Source organism: Seriola lalandi, unplaced genomic scaffold, assembly GCF_002814215.2.
Source record: "Seriola lalandi dorsalis isolate HSWRI2012SDOR001 ecotype SW California unplaced genomic scaffold, Sedor1 jcf7180002054829, whole genome shotgun sequence".
NCBI classification, from domain to species: Eukaryota; Metazoa; Chordata; class Actinopteri; order Carangiformes; family Carangidae; genus Seriola; species Seriola lalandi.
Genome location: NW_019525382.1, coordinates 48,802 through 71,334, shown reverse-complemented (window position 1 = coordinate 71,334; position 22,533 = coordinate 48,802). Strand labels below are relative to the sequence as shown.

Below are 22,533 nucleotides of genomic sequence, written 5' to 3'. Positions count from 1 at the left end.
AAAGTTTGAGTGACTTTTTTTTTTGTTTGTTTCCTACATTAAAATGATGCCTGAAGGAACCTGATGGTGGGTAAAAAGATTTGTTTGAAAAGTAGATGAGAGTCCAATACTTTTCAATCAACACGAGTTTGCCGAGCACTTCACCAAGCTTCAAAACAGAGTGATGAAAAAGCACTAGATGCAGTCGCTCTGTGCATGGATTGCACTTTATGAACCTTATACATACATTTATAGTCTTAGTCCCACCGCAATCTACTGCATTTTCCATTACTGCTGTCATTGCACCAATCCAGTCACTGAGTCTGTAACTTGTGGGACACACAAGCATTCGTTAAGCATAGGGGCTGCATCCCTGTACACACACACACACACACACAAACACACACACACACACACACACACACACACACACACACACATACACTATGGAGTTGGCTATGTTTCGTGCTACATTTCACACACATGCGTCATATAATATCTGGGTCTTTTCTCATGAACTTCTAGTGAGGCAAAAATCACATCTGTGACAATTGTAATACTTTTCTTGTGGGATTGTATGTGAGCTAAAACATTTGACATGTGAAATGTCTAATGAAGTCCTTTTTACGTAACCCAAACACAACATACAATCACTGTTCTGACTTGTGTACTCACATGTATTGTATATTTACCTAAGCCCTATAATCCGTCTTATTAGTTTTTATAATAAGTTTTAACTCTAGATGTGTGAACTGTTTTCTGTTCCCAGATGGGATATGAGCCCCCATGGAATGAACAGATTTTTGACCCCACAACATAGGAGTATTGGTAGAGGCAGGGTTGGGTAGTCTTTTAATTCTGATGTTTCTTTAACTTAGGAAGTTATTTGTACTTGTTTGTTTTATGGTTGGCACCTGTATTTCAAGTAAAGGTTAAATTGATGAAGCAAAACTACCTTAATTCTGGAAATATAAATGTTTTATTCGTTGATCCTGTTTCCTGGTCACTCTGGACAGCCACAACTCCTGTTGAGTCCCGTAGGCCAGAGCCCAACAACTGACAACATACTCTATTTGTGTACTGATCAGGTCAAAGGTACTCATGATGACTCCATTCTGTTCACTTACAGCCCAGCAGAAAGCTCGGCTCCCATACAAAGCAAGCAGCACAAAAAGAGGAAAAAAATATGCTTATTATGTTGTTTTTAATTAAGTTGTGCAAGTTATACGCCCCATTGTTTGGCCCTTACATTGGTCTCAATGGATGTAAATATTGAACAGTCGCCGCCTTCCGATGTTAATCAATCCCCGACCGAATTCTAAATGATTCGGTTCGTTTCAGGAAATGAATATTTGCCAGGCTTTGCGGGAGGAGAGGGGGAGAGCGGTGTACATGAATTAGCCAGCTTCCCCGATCAGGGCATTGATTCTGAGCAGCCGCGGCTGTTGCTTAATTAGGACATACCTGTCTGGGAATTGTGTGTGTGTGTGTGTGTGTGTGTGTGTGTGTGTGTGTGTGCGTGTGCGTGTTTTCTCTCCTTGTGCAGAGAGACAAATACGGCCTGATAGAGAAATAGAGAGAGTGATAATGCTTGTCTTTTTTCATCAAGGTTAATCACGTTTGCTGTGTTTGTGTTGTTGTCAGCAGATTGGTGTCTGACCTCGCAGTGCATGAAACAGAAAGAGTCTGTCTTCAGTGTGTGGCGCACTAAACATACTAATGAACAACCCATCCTACCATAGGTGTAAGGGGGGGATGACACCATTTACCCACCTCTCAAATGCTGAAGTAGGATTGAGGCAGACCTTACACCTGGTAACGCACCAAAACTAGTCTCCCTCGCTATGACTGTTCTGCAAATATCATCTAACATCTAGCTCGTTTTGTTTTCGCCTGTTCTGTTTTGTTAACCGTTGCACTGCCATATTGGTGCCATTGTATACTGTTAACTCAGCGTGACCATCAACCTACCACCCATTCATGCTTAGCAGGAGTTAAGACAAATGTGTCCCTCGTGTTGAAGATAGCACGCACACTGCAGGAGCCACTTTCACGGGGAAGAGTGTGAATCAGTGTAAAGACATACGACATCTTTTTTGAAATCTCATTTCAAATGAAAGATCACAAGTAGCAGTGGAGACAGAGTCATGGAGAAAGTAAAGAAGGTGCCAATGATTCAAGATTTTAAGAAAAAAGATGAAGGAAGACAAGAGAAAGACGCTGGTTCAGAACAAGCCCAGGAGTCAGGTGACAGAGAGATGCATAGGTTGCAAACTCTGAGAGAGCAGAAACACTGTTGAGGTCTCACTTCTAAATGCAAGATTGGAATCTGCTATAAAACACTGATCAATATTAATGACCATATAGAATTAAGATTGTTAGATAGATAAGATAGATATTGGTCGGTCTATCTATGCATCATCTTTCCATGTGGTAGCTGAGGTAAGCTCACCTTTATTTGACCACTACTGGAAATAAAGGGAAGCGGGGACATAATTTCATGACATAATTTCACTTCTTTTAATTACATTACAAGTTTAAATGACTGTAGTTAAGACATTTTAAGTAGGGTTGGAAAAAAAAACACTGAGTGAGGGAGGAAAAGAGATAAATGGCAGTTGAGATGTGGGAGAAGATAAACGAGGAGCGATAGAGGTGGATGTGAGGATGGAGTTGTGATAGATCGAGTTGTACAAAGATGGATGTGAAAATAAAAGAGAGAGAGAGAGGGAGCGAAAGGGCAGAGCAATGAGAGAAGAGACAAAGCAGAGGGCTGAATGGATGGTGAGGGATGGATGGGTGGGTGTGAGTCTCTAAGCTCCAGCCTCAGAGCCTGACTAATCACTTGACAGACAGTTTATGTGGTGCTGAGGCAGCTCTTGAATGACTGGCTGTCTTGGTTCTAATGAATGGACACTGATCTCTAATCACTGAGCTGGGGCCGGCATTAAACATCATTTTCAGCATGTTTTAGTATTTACTTCATTGCATTAATTGGATTTGAAAAGAGTCATATTGTATTAACGTAACCAAACAGCTTCAGGTATCAAGGTGTCATTTTCCCTGAGAGAAAAAATGTGAACATTTTCTATCCTTATATTTAATAGCAGAAAGAAATAGAAATATTTAATCAATCATTTTCTAAATAAAAATGCAAAACTTTCATTGGTTCCAGCCTCTCATATGTTAATATCTGCTTGGTTACTTTGTATTCTTTCTATTTTCTGACATTTTTTCTAACTAAAAACTAAATCAGTTCAGATCTGATTAATCCATCGTCATATCCAAATAACTTGATCAAGAAATTAAATAAGTCACATAAATGCCAGTGTAAGCAGATGGACTTTATCGATCAGTGTATTGCCAGAGTTTTGGGTTCGAGGCTTAAGATGGAATCCATCCAATTAATGTATAATAATAATTATACATTTGACATATTCATAGTTTATCAAACTCCCAATGTGACTTCTTTAAATCAGTCTATATAGGGGTTTGACTGTCACTCTCCCTACACAGAGCACAAATCAAACACAAACTTAAATTCTCTTCTTTATCAGCTTGTCACTGGCTTTGTTTCTGCTAAAGGCCCCGATGCTGGGACATTATTTAGGGCTATGTCCACAAATCTGCTCTCTCCGCTGGGAGCATTTACCACCCCACGCTGGTCTGGCAGCGACTCTGGTTCTCCTCTCAGCTTACAAGGACTGGCAGCACCTGTCTCACCCAATTACACCTGATGGGGTTTGACCTGCTGAGCTGGGTTAACTGGCTGCTGGCTGAACACTGTCTGACCTCTGTCACCGAGTCTGGTTCACTAATATGGAAACTGACTTTGCGCTGGCATGCGTCACGCACACATGTGCATGATTTTTTTTTTTTTTCGTTAAAGTTGATCAATAAATCTTGTTATTTTATTTTTTCCACTTACAAGTAAAGCTTTTACAGGGTTTGAGCTGGTTTTGAGCCACACAATATCAATGATGTTGCTCCTTTCAGGAAGCACACTTTTCTCCTTGGTATTTGAAATAAAATGCCTTTCCTCTATAACTTCATAGCTGGGAACTGCCAAGTACTATCTCAGATTTCTACTCAGTATGTCCATCAGTGCAGTTGGGAGTCAACCCCGCCTAAAATTTGGAAGAAGAGAGCCCTTTTTTCACTTTTCTCAGCCTGAGTTTGAACTTGTGACCCATTCCTTACCTCTGGTGCTGATCTGTCCCCTGGTCATATACAACAACCTGTCAGTCTTTCTATTAGGCCTTTGAGCCTTTTAAAGAAAATCAAAGAGCCATTAACAGTGGTCAACAACTCGTAGTAATCCTTTCCTGAACTCTGACCCAAGCACCACTCACTCTCTCTCTCTTCCATTTTGTGTGTCTCTTGCTCAACACACAACCATTCCTCACAGTCCTACAAACACTTAAGAGATCAATGCTCTAAGAATGATAATCTCATCCTTGATAAAGGGTGAAAGACTTCACTTAAGACAGGGGAAAGTTATAGAAAGAGAGGGGGAAAGAAAATATAAAAATAAAGGTTTGAAGACAAGTGTCTCCCCTCAGCTGGAGTGACATCTATATCCCTGTCTTTATCGACAGCTGGATTAACTAAGAGCTCTTCTGGCAGGTAGGAGGTGACTGATTGTCCATCCACAGAAGGAGAGATAGAGAAGGAGAGGTTTGAAGATAGAGGGAGAAATATTGAGAAAAAGGAAGACACACACAGAATGATAGGAGAAGAAAAAGAGGCCGGGAGCAAGAGGAATGAATACAGACTGCATCACTACCTCCATGACTCTCATGGGAGAGCTAGTTTTAATAGGGGTACTAGTAATACTTTGAGTGCAGTCATAGTATAGTATTAGTGATACACTTGTGTTGCCAGACAGGAGCATCGATATTAAATAATTCTGCAAAACCCCAGAATATGTCCAGTGCCAATGTTTTTAAAATCACGGCAGCTACAGTACAGTCAAAGTTATGGTAAGATCATTCTTATGCCAAATAAAACTATGGCTATGTATGGCTTAAAGCATTTAGTTAAGGTTAGAGAAAGGTCGTGGTTACAGTTAACGAGGAAGCGAATGTTAAGTCCGTTAAGTCACGAAATCTGGTCTGATGCAACCTCCACGCCTTTGCTTTCATACATGGCTACACTGCATCTCACAGTGGCACAGTATGTTAGATGCAAACTGGTGAGGTGCAGGATCATTAAAAGTAGTTGTAGCAACAGTTGCAAGAGTGATGTCCTCATATTCAAGCAGTATCTGCAACAAAAGTAGCATTGTCACAACAAGTAAGGCGACAACAGTTACAGTTTCCAGTATCAAACCTGTCATACTGATTAAACCCATTTACTGTGTATTAGCTTCAGCTAAGAGTGCAGTAAACCAGTGTTAGGGATGCAATAAAGCTAATAAAGAGGGAGCATTTAATCTTTTAGTTGAGCAGTCAGTGCAGAGCTACTTTCATGCCTCATTTCACTACAATCCTTATTAATTGGCTCTGCTTGTTGGGCACAGGCAGCTTTCTAAACATACACACAGATGCATGAATACACACCTGCTTTCCCACTGCCACGCACATTATGCACATCCCTCAGGTAAACGTATGTATCGCATCCCTGTCACGGCCATCACACACACATACACACACACACACATACATACGCACACACACGTCTCTGTTCAGCTGCGTGTTATATTAATTAAATCATTTCTAAATCTACCGGCTTTACGTTGCTCAAGCCCCTCCCTATCCCTCATCCTCCCTCCCCGCCACCGGCATCACCTCCACCTTCTCCAGCACTGATCCCCTCAGCCAGCTCTACGGCATCCGTGTCGGGCTTCTTTTGCAGGAGGAGGCCCGGGCAACGCCGGAGAACAGGCACTGCCGGGGGCGATACATATCCCTCAGGTGAGCCTTTCATTATGGATGATGTTTCTGCCAAATTATTTAGACCCTGAGCCCCAGCAACACCCCCATCCCACACAAACAAAACGCATCCATGCACACAGACATACACACTCCAAAGCCCCACTGAAATCCATCCCATCCCTCCCCTTTTTCTTCGCTGTACCACAAACAACACTAACACAAACATTAATCCTGCCTGATTACCTCGGTGTGTGTCTGTGTGTGCGCACTTTTGCCAAGCAGTTCATTAGTCCCTCTTTCTTTGTTTAGAGGCAGTAAGGAAGTGAAAGCGTGACCCTTGTGGATTACAGATGGATGGAGGGAGGGGTAGCCAAAGAAAATATTCATCATATGTATGCTACTGTTTCTGCTCACAGTGCCAGAGTGGGGACAGGCTGAGTGAAACTACCTGGACATCATTGGCTTCAGTAATGCAGAATGTTAAAAATGAGCGTGCGCACACACGCGCATGTGCGCGTGTGTGTGTGTGTATATCCCTCAGAGGCCATTTGTTGCAGACTTGTTAGGAAAGAGACAGAGATGACAGTCTCCTGGCAATGTCTGACCTCGGTTTAGAGAGTAGAGAGCAGATTTGGGATCTGAACACACACACACACACACACACACACACACACACACACACACACACAAACACACAAACACACACACACACACACATATGAATGTTACCATTCTCTTCATCCCTTAACTCATTTAGCTACTTATCCCTTCCACTTCCCTCCTTTCCTAATCCCATGGGCTCGGCTCCCTCCCACCTTTCTATCTCAAATGCTTTGCGATACCTGCCTCCCACCAATTCCCACTCTCTCCCACTTCAAGATCCTCCTATCTCCTCCTTCTCCTTCTTTCCTTCCTCCCTTCTCCCCTCCTCAGTTGATCTCTGTGCCCTCCAATTCCCCTCCTTTCGCGTCTGACCCTCCAAAACTCAATCTGAGAGAAAAAACCTAAAAATCGCCTTTGAAAGAAACTCCCTTTCCGTTCCATCTCCCCAAACCTCAATGTCTCATGCACTTATTTTCAACCACCCAGCTCTTGTCCTCCCTTGTTTCCAGCTGACTTACTCAGTTCATGGTTCCCAATCATACTGTACGATCATACATCCTACAAACATTATGATTCATTACATATAATGTTATTGATCCAGGGATTGATGCTTATTCCAAAAATGGATGCTAAATTCCAAAAATGTAAATGATTCATATTCATTTTAGACCAACTCATACTGACATAGCTACCCCTCTCTCAATAGTAGTTTGTAAACCTTGCAGAAGAACCAAGTGAGTTACCTCCCTCACTTCCTTCCTCCCTCACTTTCTCTTTTGTCCCTCCCAGACCACTGGTCCTTTCCTTCCTCCCCTCCCCTCCTACACCCCCCCCCCCCCCCTTCCTCCTAATGCCCCTCCCTCCTGTAGATCTTTTACAAGTACCACATCTTCATCCTCTCTTAAAGCATTTAAATTGCATTTAAATTAATAACTAAATTGATTCCTGGAAAGGTACCCCCTCCCTTCCTCCAAAAAAAAAAAAAAACAAAACATTAGAGCTTTAGAGACTCACCCAGGCTGAAGAGGACCAGGAACTTGAGGCAGACGAACTCCCGCTGGTCTAGCTGCAGGGAGCGCAACTTGGCCACTAGCTCCTGGGCGTGGCTCAACAGGTTGTTGAGGGTGGCTCCTGCCTGCGAAGCAATCACTGCATAGTCCACCTAGAATAAGCAGGGAGAGAAACGGAAGTAAGACTGTGTTCAAGCAAAAGCGCCGAGGCCAGAAACACCCTTGGATGAAAGATACTCTGTGGAGTTTTTGACCATCAGTATAGTCTAATACAATGCCACAGACTTTCATTGAGTCATCCAAGTTGCATTCAATATTCATACGTCAGCAATGTGTAGGGTAGCTATGCTATCCTGCTATAAAGATAACATTATGTGTAGCTGCAGCAGACTTAATACATATTAGACTTCCCAGACAGCTTTGGTCTGTCTGTCAGAGAGTGAGACACTGGTGGATATTTTAAAACAGCAGATGCAGGCAGAAGATTTTTTTTCCAGTTTAACTGTATTTTGTGACAACATGCTGTGGGCATATGGAGAGAGCATGAGAGTTCACATCCGACTAACTAGACCTGCCAGATTTGACTTCTCTCTTTCTTTTCTTTTCGTTTCTACAGTAAACCAGAAACATGCTGAGGCATGATATAAAACACAGATAGATAGATAGATAGATAGATAGATAGATAGATAGATAGATAGATAGATAGATAGATAGATGTCTGATAAACCCATCTTCTTTATTTCTGACCCTTTCACTCGTTCAAACACATACATACACACACACCTTTTTCCAGGTGCTCCTCATAACTGCAGCCGCAGCACATTTGTCTTGGAGGCAAGTCCTCAGCTGCCACTCACAGTAAGCAGGACCATATTAAATTTTTATATTTATTGACAATTCATTACCATAATTGACTGCGTGAGGGTTTCCAGGGGAAGGTAGATGTTGGCGTGTGCAGTTCCTAAAGCTCAGGGAGGAAGAAGGTCCCTGCGAGCTCCCATTTGCAATTAAAAACAGCCTGGATTTGGAATTTATTTATCGTGTAAATAGGATGATTGGAGCCTGTTTTTCATCTGTCTGAAGAGGGGTCAGAGTAAATGTTAACAATGCACCATGTTTTTCATCTCTTTTTTGTCCTCTTTCCTCCCTTTCTTGCCTTTTTCTTTTACTACACCATTCTTAATATACTACTCTACCTCTCTACTTTAACTCCTTTGTCCCACTCTCTTTCCCTCTTGCCACCTTCGAGACGGTAAGAGTTATGACTCTGTGAGAAGCAGACACTGCCCCCCTTCCAAGATGTCAATCAATTTACATAAAATCAACTGTGCATGAAATAACTTCATTGAAGGATTGGACTGTTGATAGTGATGCCTTGGGTTATTGCTTCCTAGCCCTAAGTAAAAAGAGAGAAGGAAAAAAACGCTATAATGTCGCTATAGGAGACTTAGCACTAACCCTGGTGACCTGTGTATCCATCAATCAATCAATACTACTTTATTATCCCTCCTGGAGAGACATAGAGTAAATATATGAATAAACCTTCAAATCTTAACCCATCATGAATACGATGAACGATCTTAGCTGAACATTAAAGATGAGTGTGGAAGGTGAGATCGGTTTGATGCGTACAGGGGTTTGATGTGTGTAGAAAATGTACCTTGTTTGAAAGCACAGAAATCTGCGGCTAGCTGAGGAACGTCTGTTTTTGCATTTCTTCATCATTTGAATTTCATGTACACCAGGAGCGTTGTGCTATCAAAATATCAGGATTTTCATACTGAAAACTGGTAGCAAAGCTGCAAGGCCTTGTTTAATCATTCAGCAGCTCAGTCCGGTCTTTGTCATTTCATGTTTGCATGCATTTTGACAAGTTCCACTTTGCATTTGGTCGTATGACAGGATAGAGAACAAGCCTCCTTTCTTCACTTAAACCCAAAACTGAAAAAAAAAACACTCATGGCCATTTCTCACTGCTTTTGGTGACATGATGATATGCAGCAGTACAGAAAACGAAAGCCAGAGAAATTTGAAAAAGACAGGAATTAGCAAGCAACATAAGGGCAAGAGAATGAGCAAGACAGAGAGCAAATGACAGGCTATAACAGTAAATCTGCTGCTACCATGGATTTCTTTTCAAAGGTCAGTATGAGTGCAGCATATGACTGACGAGAGCAGCTTGATTCAAAGCAAAAGGGGAGAAACATCTGTCTAAACTCTCCATCTGAACAAATCCTCTCTCTTCATGTCATATTTTTCTAAAAAGACGTGAAAATATCTGCCAATGTGAGGACATCAGTGGTCAGTGGTTCCCAATGCAAACTTTGTCAACTTCAACTTTTATGATAGAAAAATTGCCTTTTTGTAATTGATCAAAAAATGATTAACAAATATACTTGGTCGTGCTATTTTAGGTGTGTTTTAACAGAGTCAGTCTTCACACAACCTTGAAAAATTATACATTGTTTAAAGGCTCAAAGTCTCTTGATTTCATCTGTGAAGCACGTATTAAACTGCTACAGCTGTAAGAGACTTTTCTACCATGATTGTGGCTCTTTAACTTTAACTTTAAAACATAAGAACACACTGAGTCATGCCTTTTCTTACTGGGCCTGGTAAGTTATTTAAGTCATGTGGTACAGCCACATTGTCAATCTTTTGAGCTCAAACTTTTTGACGGTTAAAGTACAAGGATATCTGTCTTAACCCGCAGAATAAAGTTCAATCCCTCTCTCTGAGCTTTAGCGGAAAATGAATGAAATGAAAAGTAGAAAATCGCAAAAACTTCAGTACAAACAAGAAAATGGCTGGGGGTGAAAAAATAATATTATAATGTATTATTATAGTATATTATTTCATGACAATATGTAACATCATATACACCAATATGATTAGCATATTGTAACAATTAAGTTATTACAGTGCAGTATGTTGGCCCGAGCAGTCATTATGTGGTGTGTGCGTGTGTGCGTGCATGCGTGTGGCATTTGCTTTGGGTGATGCTGCTACTGTGGTCTAAATATCCCTGGTGTTATCACTGTGCTGTCACCCCTGGCCAGGCAGAGAATAATAGGAGATAATGAACTGTTTCAGAGCCTCTCTCTCTCCCTCTCTCTCTCTCTCACACTCTCACACACACACACACATACACACACATTCCCCACTGCCCCCCCAAACACCAGCTGTTCATTAACCAAAGTATGCAAACGAAACCGCCGTCCTGCACCTCCCCTGACTATCAGCCCCTCCTCCTCCTTCTTCTTACTGCTCTAGTCTCTTCAAACTGCCCTCTCCTCTTCGCCTCATCACCTCCTCCCTGATCCCTTCTTCTTCCTCCTCCTTCTTCCTTCTCCCTTCTCATACCTCCATCTCTTTTCCTCATACGATTCTTTCTACGTTCTTTTTTCTTTCATCTAGGTCGATCACCATTGCCTTCTTCGCCTTTTCCTTTTTGCCTTTCTTTCTCCTTCTCTTTCCTCACTCCTTCTCTGCCTTTCCTTCTTCGTCCTTTCTTCCTTCTCTTTTCTCTACAGACCTCTTTGTCAGTTTTTCCTCTTCTCCCTGCCACTGTCCCTTAGTCAGTCCTCCATCTCTCCTCTTATATTTTCCTCCTTCCTCCCCGTCATTATCACTTCTCGTCCTTTGTCCTCTGGCTCAATCGATTTCTTTCACTCCCACATCTCTTCTCTCCATCCCCTTCCTTTCCTTTCGCGATTATTGGGCAACCATCCTCTTCCACTTCTGTTTGACTTCCTCCTCCACCATTTCTCCTACTCTCCACCACCTGTTACCCAAACATCTCTCCTTCTCTTTGGCTCTTCCTTCTTCCCTCTTCCTTTCCTTGCTGGTACTCAGTACACTTGCCTTGCTCCAATATTTAATCCGCTATCTATTGTTGTAAAAGATTTTGTTTAAGAGCAATCTTTTGGGGAGCCAGCCAATCAATAATTAATGACTTTTCATCTCACTGACAGCCACACCACTGGTCAGAAGCCTATTCATGATGGGAAGTGTCATGTCTTTGTTTGTAGTCTTGCCTGTAAGTGTGCATGTGCATGTGTACTCTTTTTATTTGGAGGTGCATTATTCTATCTTTCCTATGTGTGTGCATGAGATAATGCACGCGCATACATTCAGTTTTTGTTGTCTCTGCAAAAACAGAACCACACCATCCTGATACAGTAAGTATGCGAGCCATTTGGGCCTCTGGCATCAGCTCCCACCAACTCCCTTAAAGGCTCCAGTAAAACAAAACACCACACTTAGCCACATTTTCTTTAATCTGCCCACCTACTCACTATGTTGCAGCCTGCGTAACTAAGTGCTTTATTTACCTACATGCCGGAGTCTTCATATACTGAGATAAAAAAAAAAAAATGCAAAATTGATTCTCCTGGTGACATTAGTTTATATCTATAAACATAATCTATTTTTAATGAGGCAGGGACTCCTGTGTGGCTGAGTGATCAATAACGCTTTAAGGGAACTGTTGAGATGTAGAGGGTCCCCTGAGGAGCAGCTGATGCATGGTCGGCAGGGTTGTAGGAGGAAAAAAAGGAAACGGTGGAGGTAGTTTCCAGGGTGGAATTTAACCGACTCACCTGCTGTCCGGTGACCAATAGGATAGAGCCCTCCTTGGCGTGCACCACCTGCCGGAAGACGTGGTCGAGGATGAGGAGTTCACTCCAGCAGTTCTGGAGCAGCTTCATCTGGTCGTCCACCTAGTCACAAACAAAAACATCAGTTCAACTATTTGATTTTCTCCTCCTACACAGCCGTAACGACACTTCCTGTTAAGTAATTTTTTTTATTTTTTTTTATTTTGTGTCAGCCCCTGTAGAAGGTAAAGTTTGTCAGTATAGATGAGTTTCTGTGTGAGTTGTGCACACATGCAGATGAAAGCTTATGAGGGGATCAACACGGAGAGTTGTTTTTGTGACACAGGCTATTGAGCAAGAAAAGTCTGTTAAAGGTAAGACCAGTCATTCAACTTATGTTTATGGCTGTTCAATGAATGCTGCAATGGGTTATCAGGCTAGTTGCTTTGGTGACCAGTTTGACATCAACATATATCAACACAGGGACGAATGCTGCACACCAATTCTCAAAATTATTATTATTTTTTTTCTGGTTTCCAGCCAGTGGCTTCATTTGGAAATATTAAAAATGTATGTTTATAAGCTTACCTGACCTTGGACTGATTGTAAATGGGAAACTAGTGTATATGTACTTCGCTACTATGCAAACTGCTGATTTGTTGCTGCATCAACATCAACATCTCAAATCTCTTTACATGTAATGTAGGCTACGTAGTGGATAAAATCATTCTGAAAATTTAGTTTTGAATGCTGGTAATAGATGGATATCCTTGAAGAAATAAAAGTTAATTTTGTTATTTTAGTTTTATGTTTGAATAAGTAACAGTTATGTCTTGTTATACTCTGTATAGCTTAAGCTTTAAAAGTCTCCAGTTCAAACACAAAGGATAAAGTCAAGTGTCCCTTCCTCAAAATAAAAAGTTGAGGCACAGTGTCAGCCTCAGGAGCTCGAAAATATCACAGGCAGCTGTTTGCAAGGTAAGCTTGCTCACAGGTCAATCGCTATTGATCAGTTGCACACCATGGGCATTGTTTTTTTCAACCTTACACAAAGCTCAAAAGTCCCCTGTACACACTCTAAAGCTTTCTCATGTGAACCTTTCCACACTCAGTTAAGCACTTTGCTACGTGCCTGATTTAACAATGTTGCCAGCTTTATCTGTTTGCCCATTGCCAGCAGTTTCTGAGTGATTCCTCAGATGATAATGATTAAGTAGCCACCCCCCACCCACCCGTCCTGAATGCCAGCCGCTGGCTCCCAGGGACCTGCCAGGTGAGCTTGGGAAGCTGACACAGGTGAAACGGTTGGTTTGTGCACCAAAAACAACCCCCTCTATTGTAACCGCTACTCTCTTCCCATGCCGGGCTGTGTTAATCATTACTCCACATAGCCACGCTCACAAAAAAAGGCCACATTGAGAAGGAAGGAATGAGGAAAATGTATGAGAGGTTCTTTCTCCTTTCTTTCCCCCTTTTTTTTCTGTCAACAAACATTGTGCTCTTTGTGGTATCTTTGGGAACGATGTGTCTTTCTGGGCACACTGCGGTTTTGTGGTGATGTGAATTACTTTGTTGCTTCGAGTCTGTGAGAACGGTCTGTGACGTTCATCGCCAATGTCAACCACAACTCGCAGGGTGAAGAATGTGGATCGATGTTATAACTTTGTGACACAGGCAGGTGCAGCGTGAACACTGCTGAAAGGAATTTCTTTTTCGTGCTGTCTGGATATTGTACAGGGATTCATTTGTCAAAATCTGCAGTGACCCCAGGCACTAATTTGTTGTCAACAACTCTAGCTCTGCCAACAAGCATCAAACGCTTTATTACCTTGTATGACACGGCACTGGCTGCGGCCAAGTCTGTTGCTTGTTGGTTAGGATTGTTTTGACTGGTGATCGGGGGGGGGGGGGGGGTAAAACAGTGTCTAAAACAGTGTCTGTTTACCTTTCAGGTAGTCATAACAATAGCTGTGCCATAACACTGACGCAGTGAAGCCAGATCATACACACAGTTGGAGGACATGAACACTTGAGGATGCACGACTTTGGTTGTCTTTGGCAACAGCTGACATTTGGTAGCAGTCCTTTTAAATACTTCTTTTGCTTTTCTTCTGACTATTTAAACCCAATATGTAGGAAAGTGTTTTTGCGTACCCAACCACCATGCCTCTGTCATGCCTGCACTGAAATAAATTGTTCCCAGAATATGATAAAGGAATGGTGTAGTGAGATTATGCAGCAACAAATCCCAAAAGTAGTCTTGGAATGTCCTACATCTCCCATTTCTCTTTTATCAGTGGAAAATCTGACACAATACAACAAAGCTTCAGTGACCTTTTCAAACATTTTTGACAGTATCACGGCCTCTTTTTTGTCTCCCTCCCCCTCCTTTTAATACATCTATTTTTTGTGGTCCCATACTGGAGGCGTGTCAAGCACAGGACGAAAGCAAAATTCAAATGCCTTCATTAAAACCATCAGAGCGCAAGGAAGGTAGTCAAAGGAGGGAGTTCTCTGTGCTGTGCCCCAATCCTCTTCTCTTCGTCCCTCCATCTAAGGACCCTGGAAGAACATGTAACCGTGTGTGTGTGTGTGTGTGTGTGTATGTGCGTGTGTGTGGACGGATGGGTACATGTAAGGCCCAGGCTCTTCAAAGAACCCCCCCTGCATGTCAGTGAAGCTGGCAAGTGTCGGGGTCCTCATCAAAGGGCTGTCCTCAGTCTGCCTGCCTGGAAGCTCTTCTCTGACAAGAGGCCTGGGTCATCAAAGAGGGGCAGCTCAGAGGGGATGACGGCGGCTGATAGGAGCCTAGACGAGGGCAGGGGGACACCCGCCTGGAAGAGGGGGACTGGTGACAGACAGGCAGGCGTGAGGGCAGGCCAGGGGTTGGGGTTCAGTTTGCTGACCTTTTAAGTGCCAGCGACACGAGCTGTTTCCCTGACAAGCTCTTCCTTTGCTCTGTCAAATGAGCAACATTCATGGCGCCTGATCTTACAAGATCTGCTGCCTGCTCACTCAGATAATATGAACTTTATGACATGGAGTTGACGACCGATTCGTCTTGTGTTGTTGTGCAGGCAAGTCTTGAACACTATCTCCGTGCAGAGACGATACAGTCAGTAAAACACTGGCTGATTGCCAGTGGCCGATTGATGATCTTTAAAACTGATTTATTCAGGACATGACACTACAAAGTTCAAACAAGCAGCTTGTTGAACTACACAGGGGCAATAAAACAGATGACATATTTAGTTGGTTAATTCTTATCTCACCCCATAGTCATGGAAAATTAAGATAACACTGCCAGTTGTTACTGTTTCCAGCAATGTTGACTCATTGACTCAGGAAACAAACTTGTTGTGCTGTTGTTTCTCACTTCCCCCATTTTTCTAGGTGATACACAACACACTTATTATCACTGTTTGCCATTTTATGACTAACAATGGATTACTAACATAAAACTGACAAAATAACAAACAAAGCTTCAGTGACCTTTTCTAAGGGTTTTAACAGTATCATGGCCTCTTTTTTCTCTCTCCTCCTCCTTTCCATACATGTATTTTTTTGTGGTCCCACATCAGAGGCGCCTCAAGCATAGGACAAGAAGCAAAATTCGAATGCCCTCATTAAAACTATCAGAGAGCAAGGAAGGTCATCAAAGACAGACATAATGAATATAAATAAATTGAATACAGCCTATTCATTTAGTTTCTATAAATAAACACTTTTCTTTCTCACTTGATTACATTAGAATAAATACAATTGTCATGCTGGTCTGATGTCTTTTAGCACCTGTGCTGCTTTGACAATACAGAAATATAACCCATACAGTTCGTCTCTGTATGCCACTGTAAAACTGCAACCAAACCAACTGATGAACATTAATGTTTATCTCTCTCAAAACAGAGGCCTTTCAACACTTATCCATGTCAAAACCTTTCAAAATACGAATTTAGCTTTACAGTAACAATTCAAGAAATAATTCACAGCAATATCAATGAAGGTGTTTGCTTTTTTTGCTTCCAATGTGCACATTTTGACAATCCCAAGTTTTTACCTGTCCTTGGACGGAGTAAATCGCATTATAAGGTTTTAACTTCTAAGGTTCATGCTCATGCAGAAAAAACACTCCCCAGAAATCACTTCAAACTGGCCTCAAAATCCACATTTAATGCTACTTTTCAAGGTGTGATCTATTTAATATTTTAATATTATCACCAGTGTTTGGTTAAAAAAAAAAAAAAAAGAGAAAAATTCCAAGCAGGAACTTCTACTTGCAGCAGCCAGCAATGAAAAATACATATCCTCCAAGAAACCAATTTAACACCTTTATGATCGTTCAGGCGAGTGGGATCAATGCCCGGATCAATCGCTTAGCCCATAGCTTTTGTTCAAAACCACTGGCTGAGATTAATGGGATTTTCCAGAGAGAGAGTTAGAAAAAGAAAGAGAGTGCGGGTGAGGGGGTGGGGGTGGGGGGGCAAATGAAAGTGCCAGACAGGGAATGAGAGAATGAGAAAAGACTTGGGGGAAATTGAGAAAATAAAACATAGAGATTAAGAGCAGATATTCCCTCCATTTCTGGGCAAATGTAAATTAATTGGAAATGGAGCATTCAGACGCTCCCTGACAAAAGTAATGTTTATTCATAGCCCCCTGCTAAGAGTAGAGCAATTATCATGGTGTGTTGAGTCAAAACAGGCCAATGTAGTAGAATCTCTTCCCCCCTTTCTTGTGGCCGGGTTTTGGTCTAGTGCCACGAGCATTGTTAAGCTTCGTACGGTACGGCGGGCTTTAACGAGAGTACACAGCTGGATCTGATTTTAATAAGTAGTTCCATTTTTGATGTGGCCTAATGAACAGATTAATGGAATCTCCTTCTGTGGAGCCTTAATGAATGGAGAGAATCTGTTTTTTTTTTTTTTTTTTTGACGCAGAGGGGGGAACAGACACACACGCAGACGATGAGTTTATCTGCCTCAAACGACTTGTACATAAACAATAGCTGTGCTTCTGTCTTTCCGTCTTCTGTTTCTCTCTGCTGGACAAGAATCAATGCTGTCTACTGAGTACTACAGGTGAGGTTTGAAGCTGACATCAATGCTCATGCGTCTCTAGCAGCCATCCTTTGGTGCAGTCCTGTCTTGGCATCTGTTCGCCTTGAGCCAAACAGGCCCTGTATTCACCTGGGAACAGGCATTAATTCACCTAGAACGGCGCCTGTTGTTCTCAGAGTGTTGCGAACACTTAATTATGCCGTGCTTGAACGTACTGTAGCTCATTTCCAGTTTAGCTTGGTAATTTAATTGAAAAGAGTCTCAGTGTGGGGTTCCATTGCCAACAATAGGATTTTGTTCAGCTAATTGGTCATCAGTGTTTCACAAATCATGAGGTGGTTGATACTTTTTCCTGTGGAAGCGCATGTAGCCCTGTTGACCTAAGCTCAAATTTTATTACCAGTGTATTTATTTGCATATTACCCTTCCTCTTGTCTCTAAACAAAGACCAAATTACAAAGGAGGTAAATTGTCCTTTAAAAAAAAATCATGTCACTTCAGCATCTTCAAACCTGTGTCTTATTTTAAGTCAAATAAAGCAGCAAATACCTACCGAATACCAATGCAAATCATTTCTAGCAGCCATAACTTTCAAAAGCCGCAAATAGAGTTGCATCCATCTGAAAAAATGGCGACGTGAGTGACTAAATCCCTAGGATGTTCCAGCTATGTGACCTGGTGGGTGGGGAGAGGTGGGCTTTGGGTTTCAATGTTACTGTTCAACAGACTGCAGAATTGAATGAGAATGAAAACGATTATCCCCCTTCACTCCCTCGCCCTTCCTTCACCTATTCCCAAACCAGCTCTTGTTTATCAAGGCATACAGTCCATTTGGGTGTCGATGCAAAGGTTGGCGGGGGTGATAAGAATGCTGGGAAAATGAGCAGGTGGCACTGCTAGCTGGGGGGAGAGGGCTGCTTGCTGAAGAGAGGAATGATAACATTGGTGATAATACGCTGAACAACTAAGATTCAGTAAAACTAAATTTGTCAGCCTGCAGACAAGGTTGGAGTGAAAAGCAACCAATAGTTCTACTACTCATACACCTGTTGGTCACCTGCCACGTTTGCCTGATAATGAACTGACTTTTAGGATGCAGGTTTTCCAGTGAACGTGCACACACACACACACACACACACACACACACACACACACACACTGTTGTTTCAATAACAAATGAAAGACATTTGAAGCTTTCTTGCTATTGATGCTTGGACAATAGTTAATGTGCAGTACGTCCTTCATTCGTACGATCAAGGTAAAAGTTTGCCTTGTACCATCGTGTTTTCATGCAATGGTAGTTCCACAAAAACTTGAGGGTACAGTACAAAGAAATAGTGGATGTTTTTTTTTTTGTGTGTGAATACCGTCATTAAAATACAACTGCTAAAGAACAACTTTTTTTTCCTACTTTTCTTAGGATATTTCATTGACTTTTAATCAGCTAGTAGATGTCTTTTATACATCTTTTTTTTTATATTCAGTAATGTTTCAAACATTCTCATAGGATTAGACTGACATTTGGAAAGAAACTAGGCATTTAATTAGTTTAATTTGTCTGTAGTCAAAGTGGTCAGTTTAGTCTCTTAAATGTAGTGTGATGCAGACTGATTTTAGACCAACACTGACCCATTGTTTTTCTGCCATCAAAGACAAAAACCGCAATAGACACATTAATGCATATCTCCCTAAAGCTAGCAGACTTAACATCAGCTTGATACTACTCACTGTGATTTGCACCTTGAATGTATGCTATGTATACACGTACATGACAAGTATATCACTATGTGCATGCTCATCAACATTTCATGTCAGTGGCACCTGTTTGTTGGTTGCATGTATCTCTAATCCAACATATCAGGTAGTGGAGAATGCCTGTGGATTTATCTCCAACTGAGCACACAGAAACCCTAGACTGTTATTATGTCCCTAAACAGCCATAGAGATGCCACAGGCATTCTGTGAGCTCAGAAAATATCACCGTTGTCACAAGAAGGCCTTGTGTCTGTAGAAAAGCATTTCTCTGACTTTAAGAAGAACAGTTTTTGTGAAAGAAAAAAAAAAGACTTTGCTCTTTGGAATTGTGGATTTCAGTCAGTTTTAAAGCTCAATTTAGAAACACTTACATGTACTACTACCGGTGTTTCAACAGCACATATTCACTCAGGGTACTGTAGAGCAAGTTAAGTGTAAACATCATGTGGATTTTCTTTGACATCAAACTTTTAAAGAGAATATGAGGCAATAGAGACCATACAATCCTTCAATTCACAGAAGAAATGTTTGTGTGTAGGACAGAAATGACACAATGCTGAGGTTAGACTGATGTGGAAAATATGTGGCACATAGTGCATGAGAACTGCTGTAGTAAACAAGTGGATAATGTGCGTGACTTAGTCGAACTAAGGCAAAGACTTTATGGGACATAAGGGAACCGAAGACCTGGGTCCCCATGCTTTTTTTTGTTTTGGCATTAGAGGATGGCATAAATAATATTTGAAGCTCAACAGTAGTACCGCTATGCTTACTTTAACTATGTGAGTGGAAAATCAGTTGTGATTTAAATACTAAACAGTGGTGTCTTCATGCCCTTGAATAAACCATTAGTCATATGGCTTTGAGATGATTGTTGTTCATCATTTTATGAGGATTTTCAAAATGGAATTTGTTTTTTCAGTTTCAGTAAATGTATAGAAGATGGTGAATATTAGCAGTGTCCTTTTGTGTTTCTTGTAGTAACAAAGGCATTGAGTCTGTTTGTCACACTGGTTGGCCTTGTTAAATATGTGACTTGTAATGCTGTGTAGCATTTTTGTTACAAGAAGATCAAATATCATCAAAGAAAGTCTGTTTTTCCCGGTCAGGTTCAAACTATTTCTGTGAAAAAAAAACATTATTTAAGGTATTTTGTGTGTGTGTATGTGTGAGAGAGAGAGATAGAGAGAGAGAGAGAGAGAGAGAGTGCTTTGTAAGAGCGAATGAATGCTGTTTGTGTGTCAGAAAGAATGTTTGTCTGTGTCTAGGTGTGTGTCCAAGTGTGCATGTGCCCACGTCTGATCGATACTGCTGGGGCACTGAGATTGATCTGTTCCCACGGTGACTACATTAACAGACTCTGGGGGCTGACCTTTGACCCCGAGGAACACTCTGCTTTCGATTGGCCATGCACACTCCCTCTCCCCGTCTTCACATCTTCTCATTTGTCGACACATCCCGATATTCATGACATTCACCTTCTTGTCCCAGGGTTGTGGTAGAAAGGGAAAACAAAAACCTGGCCAATGATTGGACATGCCCTCTTTCCCGCCTTTCCCTCCCCCATCTGTCCTTTTATTCCATACAGCATCCTATTGTCCTGAGCCTTGTTGAGATGAGAGGAAACAAGACGAGGGCCTATTAAGGTCTTCCTGCTTTGCATGGGCTGCTACAGATACAGGAAATGCAGTAGCTGTTCATCAAGCAAACCAGTGTAACAATTTGTGTCCTTAATAAATATGTAAGTATATGATGAATAAATAACAAAGATGCTGAAGAATCTTAAGAATACAACAGCTGTTACAGGTAAAAATAATGGATCATTGCAAGGTTAATTTGTTAGCTTAAGCCAGTGTAAGCACACATACACAGATGCACACACGAACACATATCTGTGAGAATACACGAGAAGCCTGGCATGACATTCATGAGGCAGGAAAAACAAAGTATCTCTGTGGGTCTGTGTGTTGCAGGGGGAAGAACGTCTCGTTTTCTCAAGGTCGCTGACGATGGCAACAAACCCTCTTCTCTGTCTGATATCAGCGCAGGGATTTGAGGATGAACCAACCATGCCCAAACTTTCCTATTCCGTTTTTACTTGATGCATAAGCATATGAAAGATAGAAAAATCAATAAGGCAAGAGAACAGACCAGTGAGAGGCTTGACATGAATTTCAATAGATATCTTTTCATGCAAGCAATGTTTATTGTTGTTTGCTATGGCAAGTCTGTTTACTAGATATGTACAAAATGTTCAGGTAACGTCTGGCAACATTTTAGTATAAGTGTATATGAAATGAGAAGGTCCATCTCAGTCATGCTGGTGATACAGTGTCTAAAGAAAAGTGAGTTGAGTTCAACTTTAACCAGCAATCATATGTGAAGCACTACAGAAAAAAATGAGAGAACTCCTGAAAAAATTAGGTTATGAGAAAGAAACGTATGTACTTTTGCCTCATTTCTGAGGGAAAGTTAATCCATGAGTGCATGGCTTAAAGGAATTGAGTTTTTTTTTTTTTTTTTCTTTTTTGAAAGTTATTGTTTTCAGGATACCTCAGAAGTGGACTACCTACCCCCCATCACATACACACTCTCTCACATACACACAGACGTGAAATCTCAGGGCTTAAAGCTAAGAAGCTATCAACTAATTATCAAAAAGACAGAGAAGCCCTAATCAATTATTCACATGAACATTAGACCGCTAATACGCATGCAGCCCAGGGAATGGCATCTCCCAAAAGTAACCCTTCCTCCTTCTTCACTCCAATACGTACACACACACACACACACACACACACACACAGATGCAATCATGTCAAGACCTGCATACTTGCACAGAGACATACATACAAATGCTTGGCAGTATTGTCCATACACACTTAAATACACACATGTGCAGTCTCCTGCTTCTTTCCCGCCACTCCACTCTCTGCTTTACACCTCCCTTCCTACGTCAAATGCAGACATAGAAAATGAATGCCATCCAAATGTAAAATGAGTTGCGCTAGCTGACTGTCTATATGGTTCCTGGCTGGGAGGTACTGATCATAGAAATCCTATTGATCCATCAACACACCTCCCCCTCCCCTACAGACTCCCCAAGCACACACAAACACACACCCAGCTTAATCTACTTGGCGATTCCTGGGCATTAAGCCGCAGCCATTGGATTTTCATGCCGTGCAATCATTATTTGAGTTAATGCTGCAATTTATGACTTGGTGTTTGTGTGCTGAGTGTGAAAGGTAGGATGCAATATAAGAAGGTGAGGAGGTCAGTGTGTATGTATGCAGGTGTGGATGTAGGTGCAGATTTCTGTGTGTGTGTGTGTGTGTGTGTGTGTGTCTGTGTGTGTGTCTGTGTGTTGGTTAAAAGTGGGGTTTTGCATTCACTTTATTAAATGGTCATGACTCTGTCAGATGTGAGTGAGAAACAGGATGTATGTGCATGAAAACAAGTGTGTTTTTGTGCAACTGCGTGTGTGTGTGTGACTTTCATTGACTGTGGGAAATGACCCCATAATCCTCGTCTGGCTGTCTTTGCGTTAAGAGGAAAACAAGACAAGAAAACAGGAGACAAAGAAGACAACAGGCTTCCCCCTTTTGTATTATTCAGGACAGTAGAGACAGTCTATCTTAACCCCCCCCCCCCC

At 41.7% G+C, this 22,533-nt stretch overlaps 1 protein-coding gene across 1 annotated transcript in view; it reads right to left on the bottom strand.

Moving 5' to 3' along the window:
- nr5a2 (nuclear receptor subfamily 5, group A, member 2) overlaps positions 1 to 22,533 on the bottom strand; it is a 69,340-nt gene that overhangs the window by 17,154 nt on the left and 29,653 nt on the right. Inside the window, exons 5-6 of the mRNA XM_023426522.2 lie at positions 12,070 to 12,189; positions 7,473 to 7,620 (exon numbers count right to left, since the gene is read on the bottom strand). Coding sequence (XP_023282290.1) covers positions 7,473 to 7,620; positions 12,070 to 12,189 — 268 coding nt within the window. The remainder of the gene's footprint in view (positions 1 to 7,472; positions 7,621 to 12,069; positions 12,190 to 22,533) is intronic.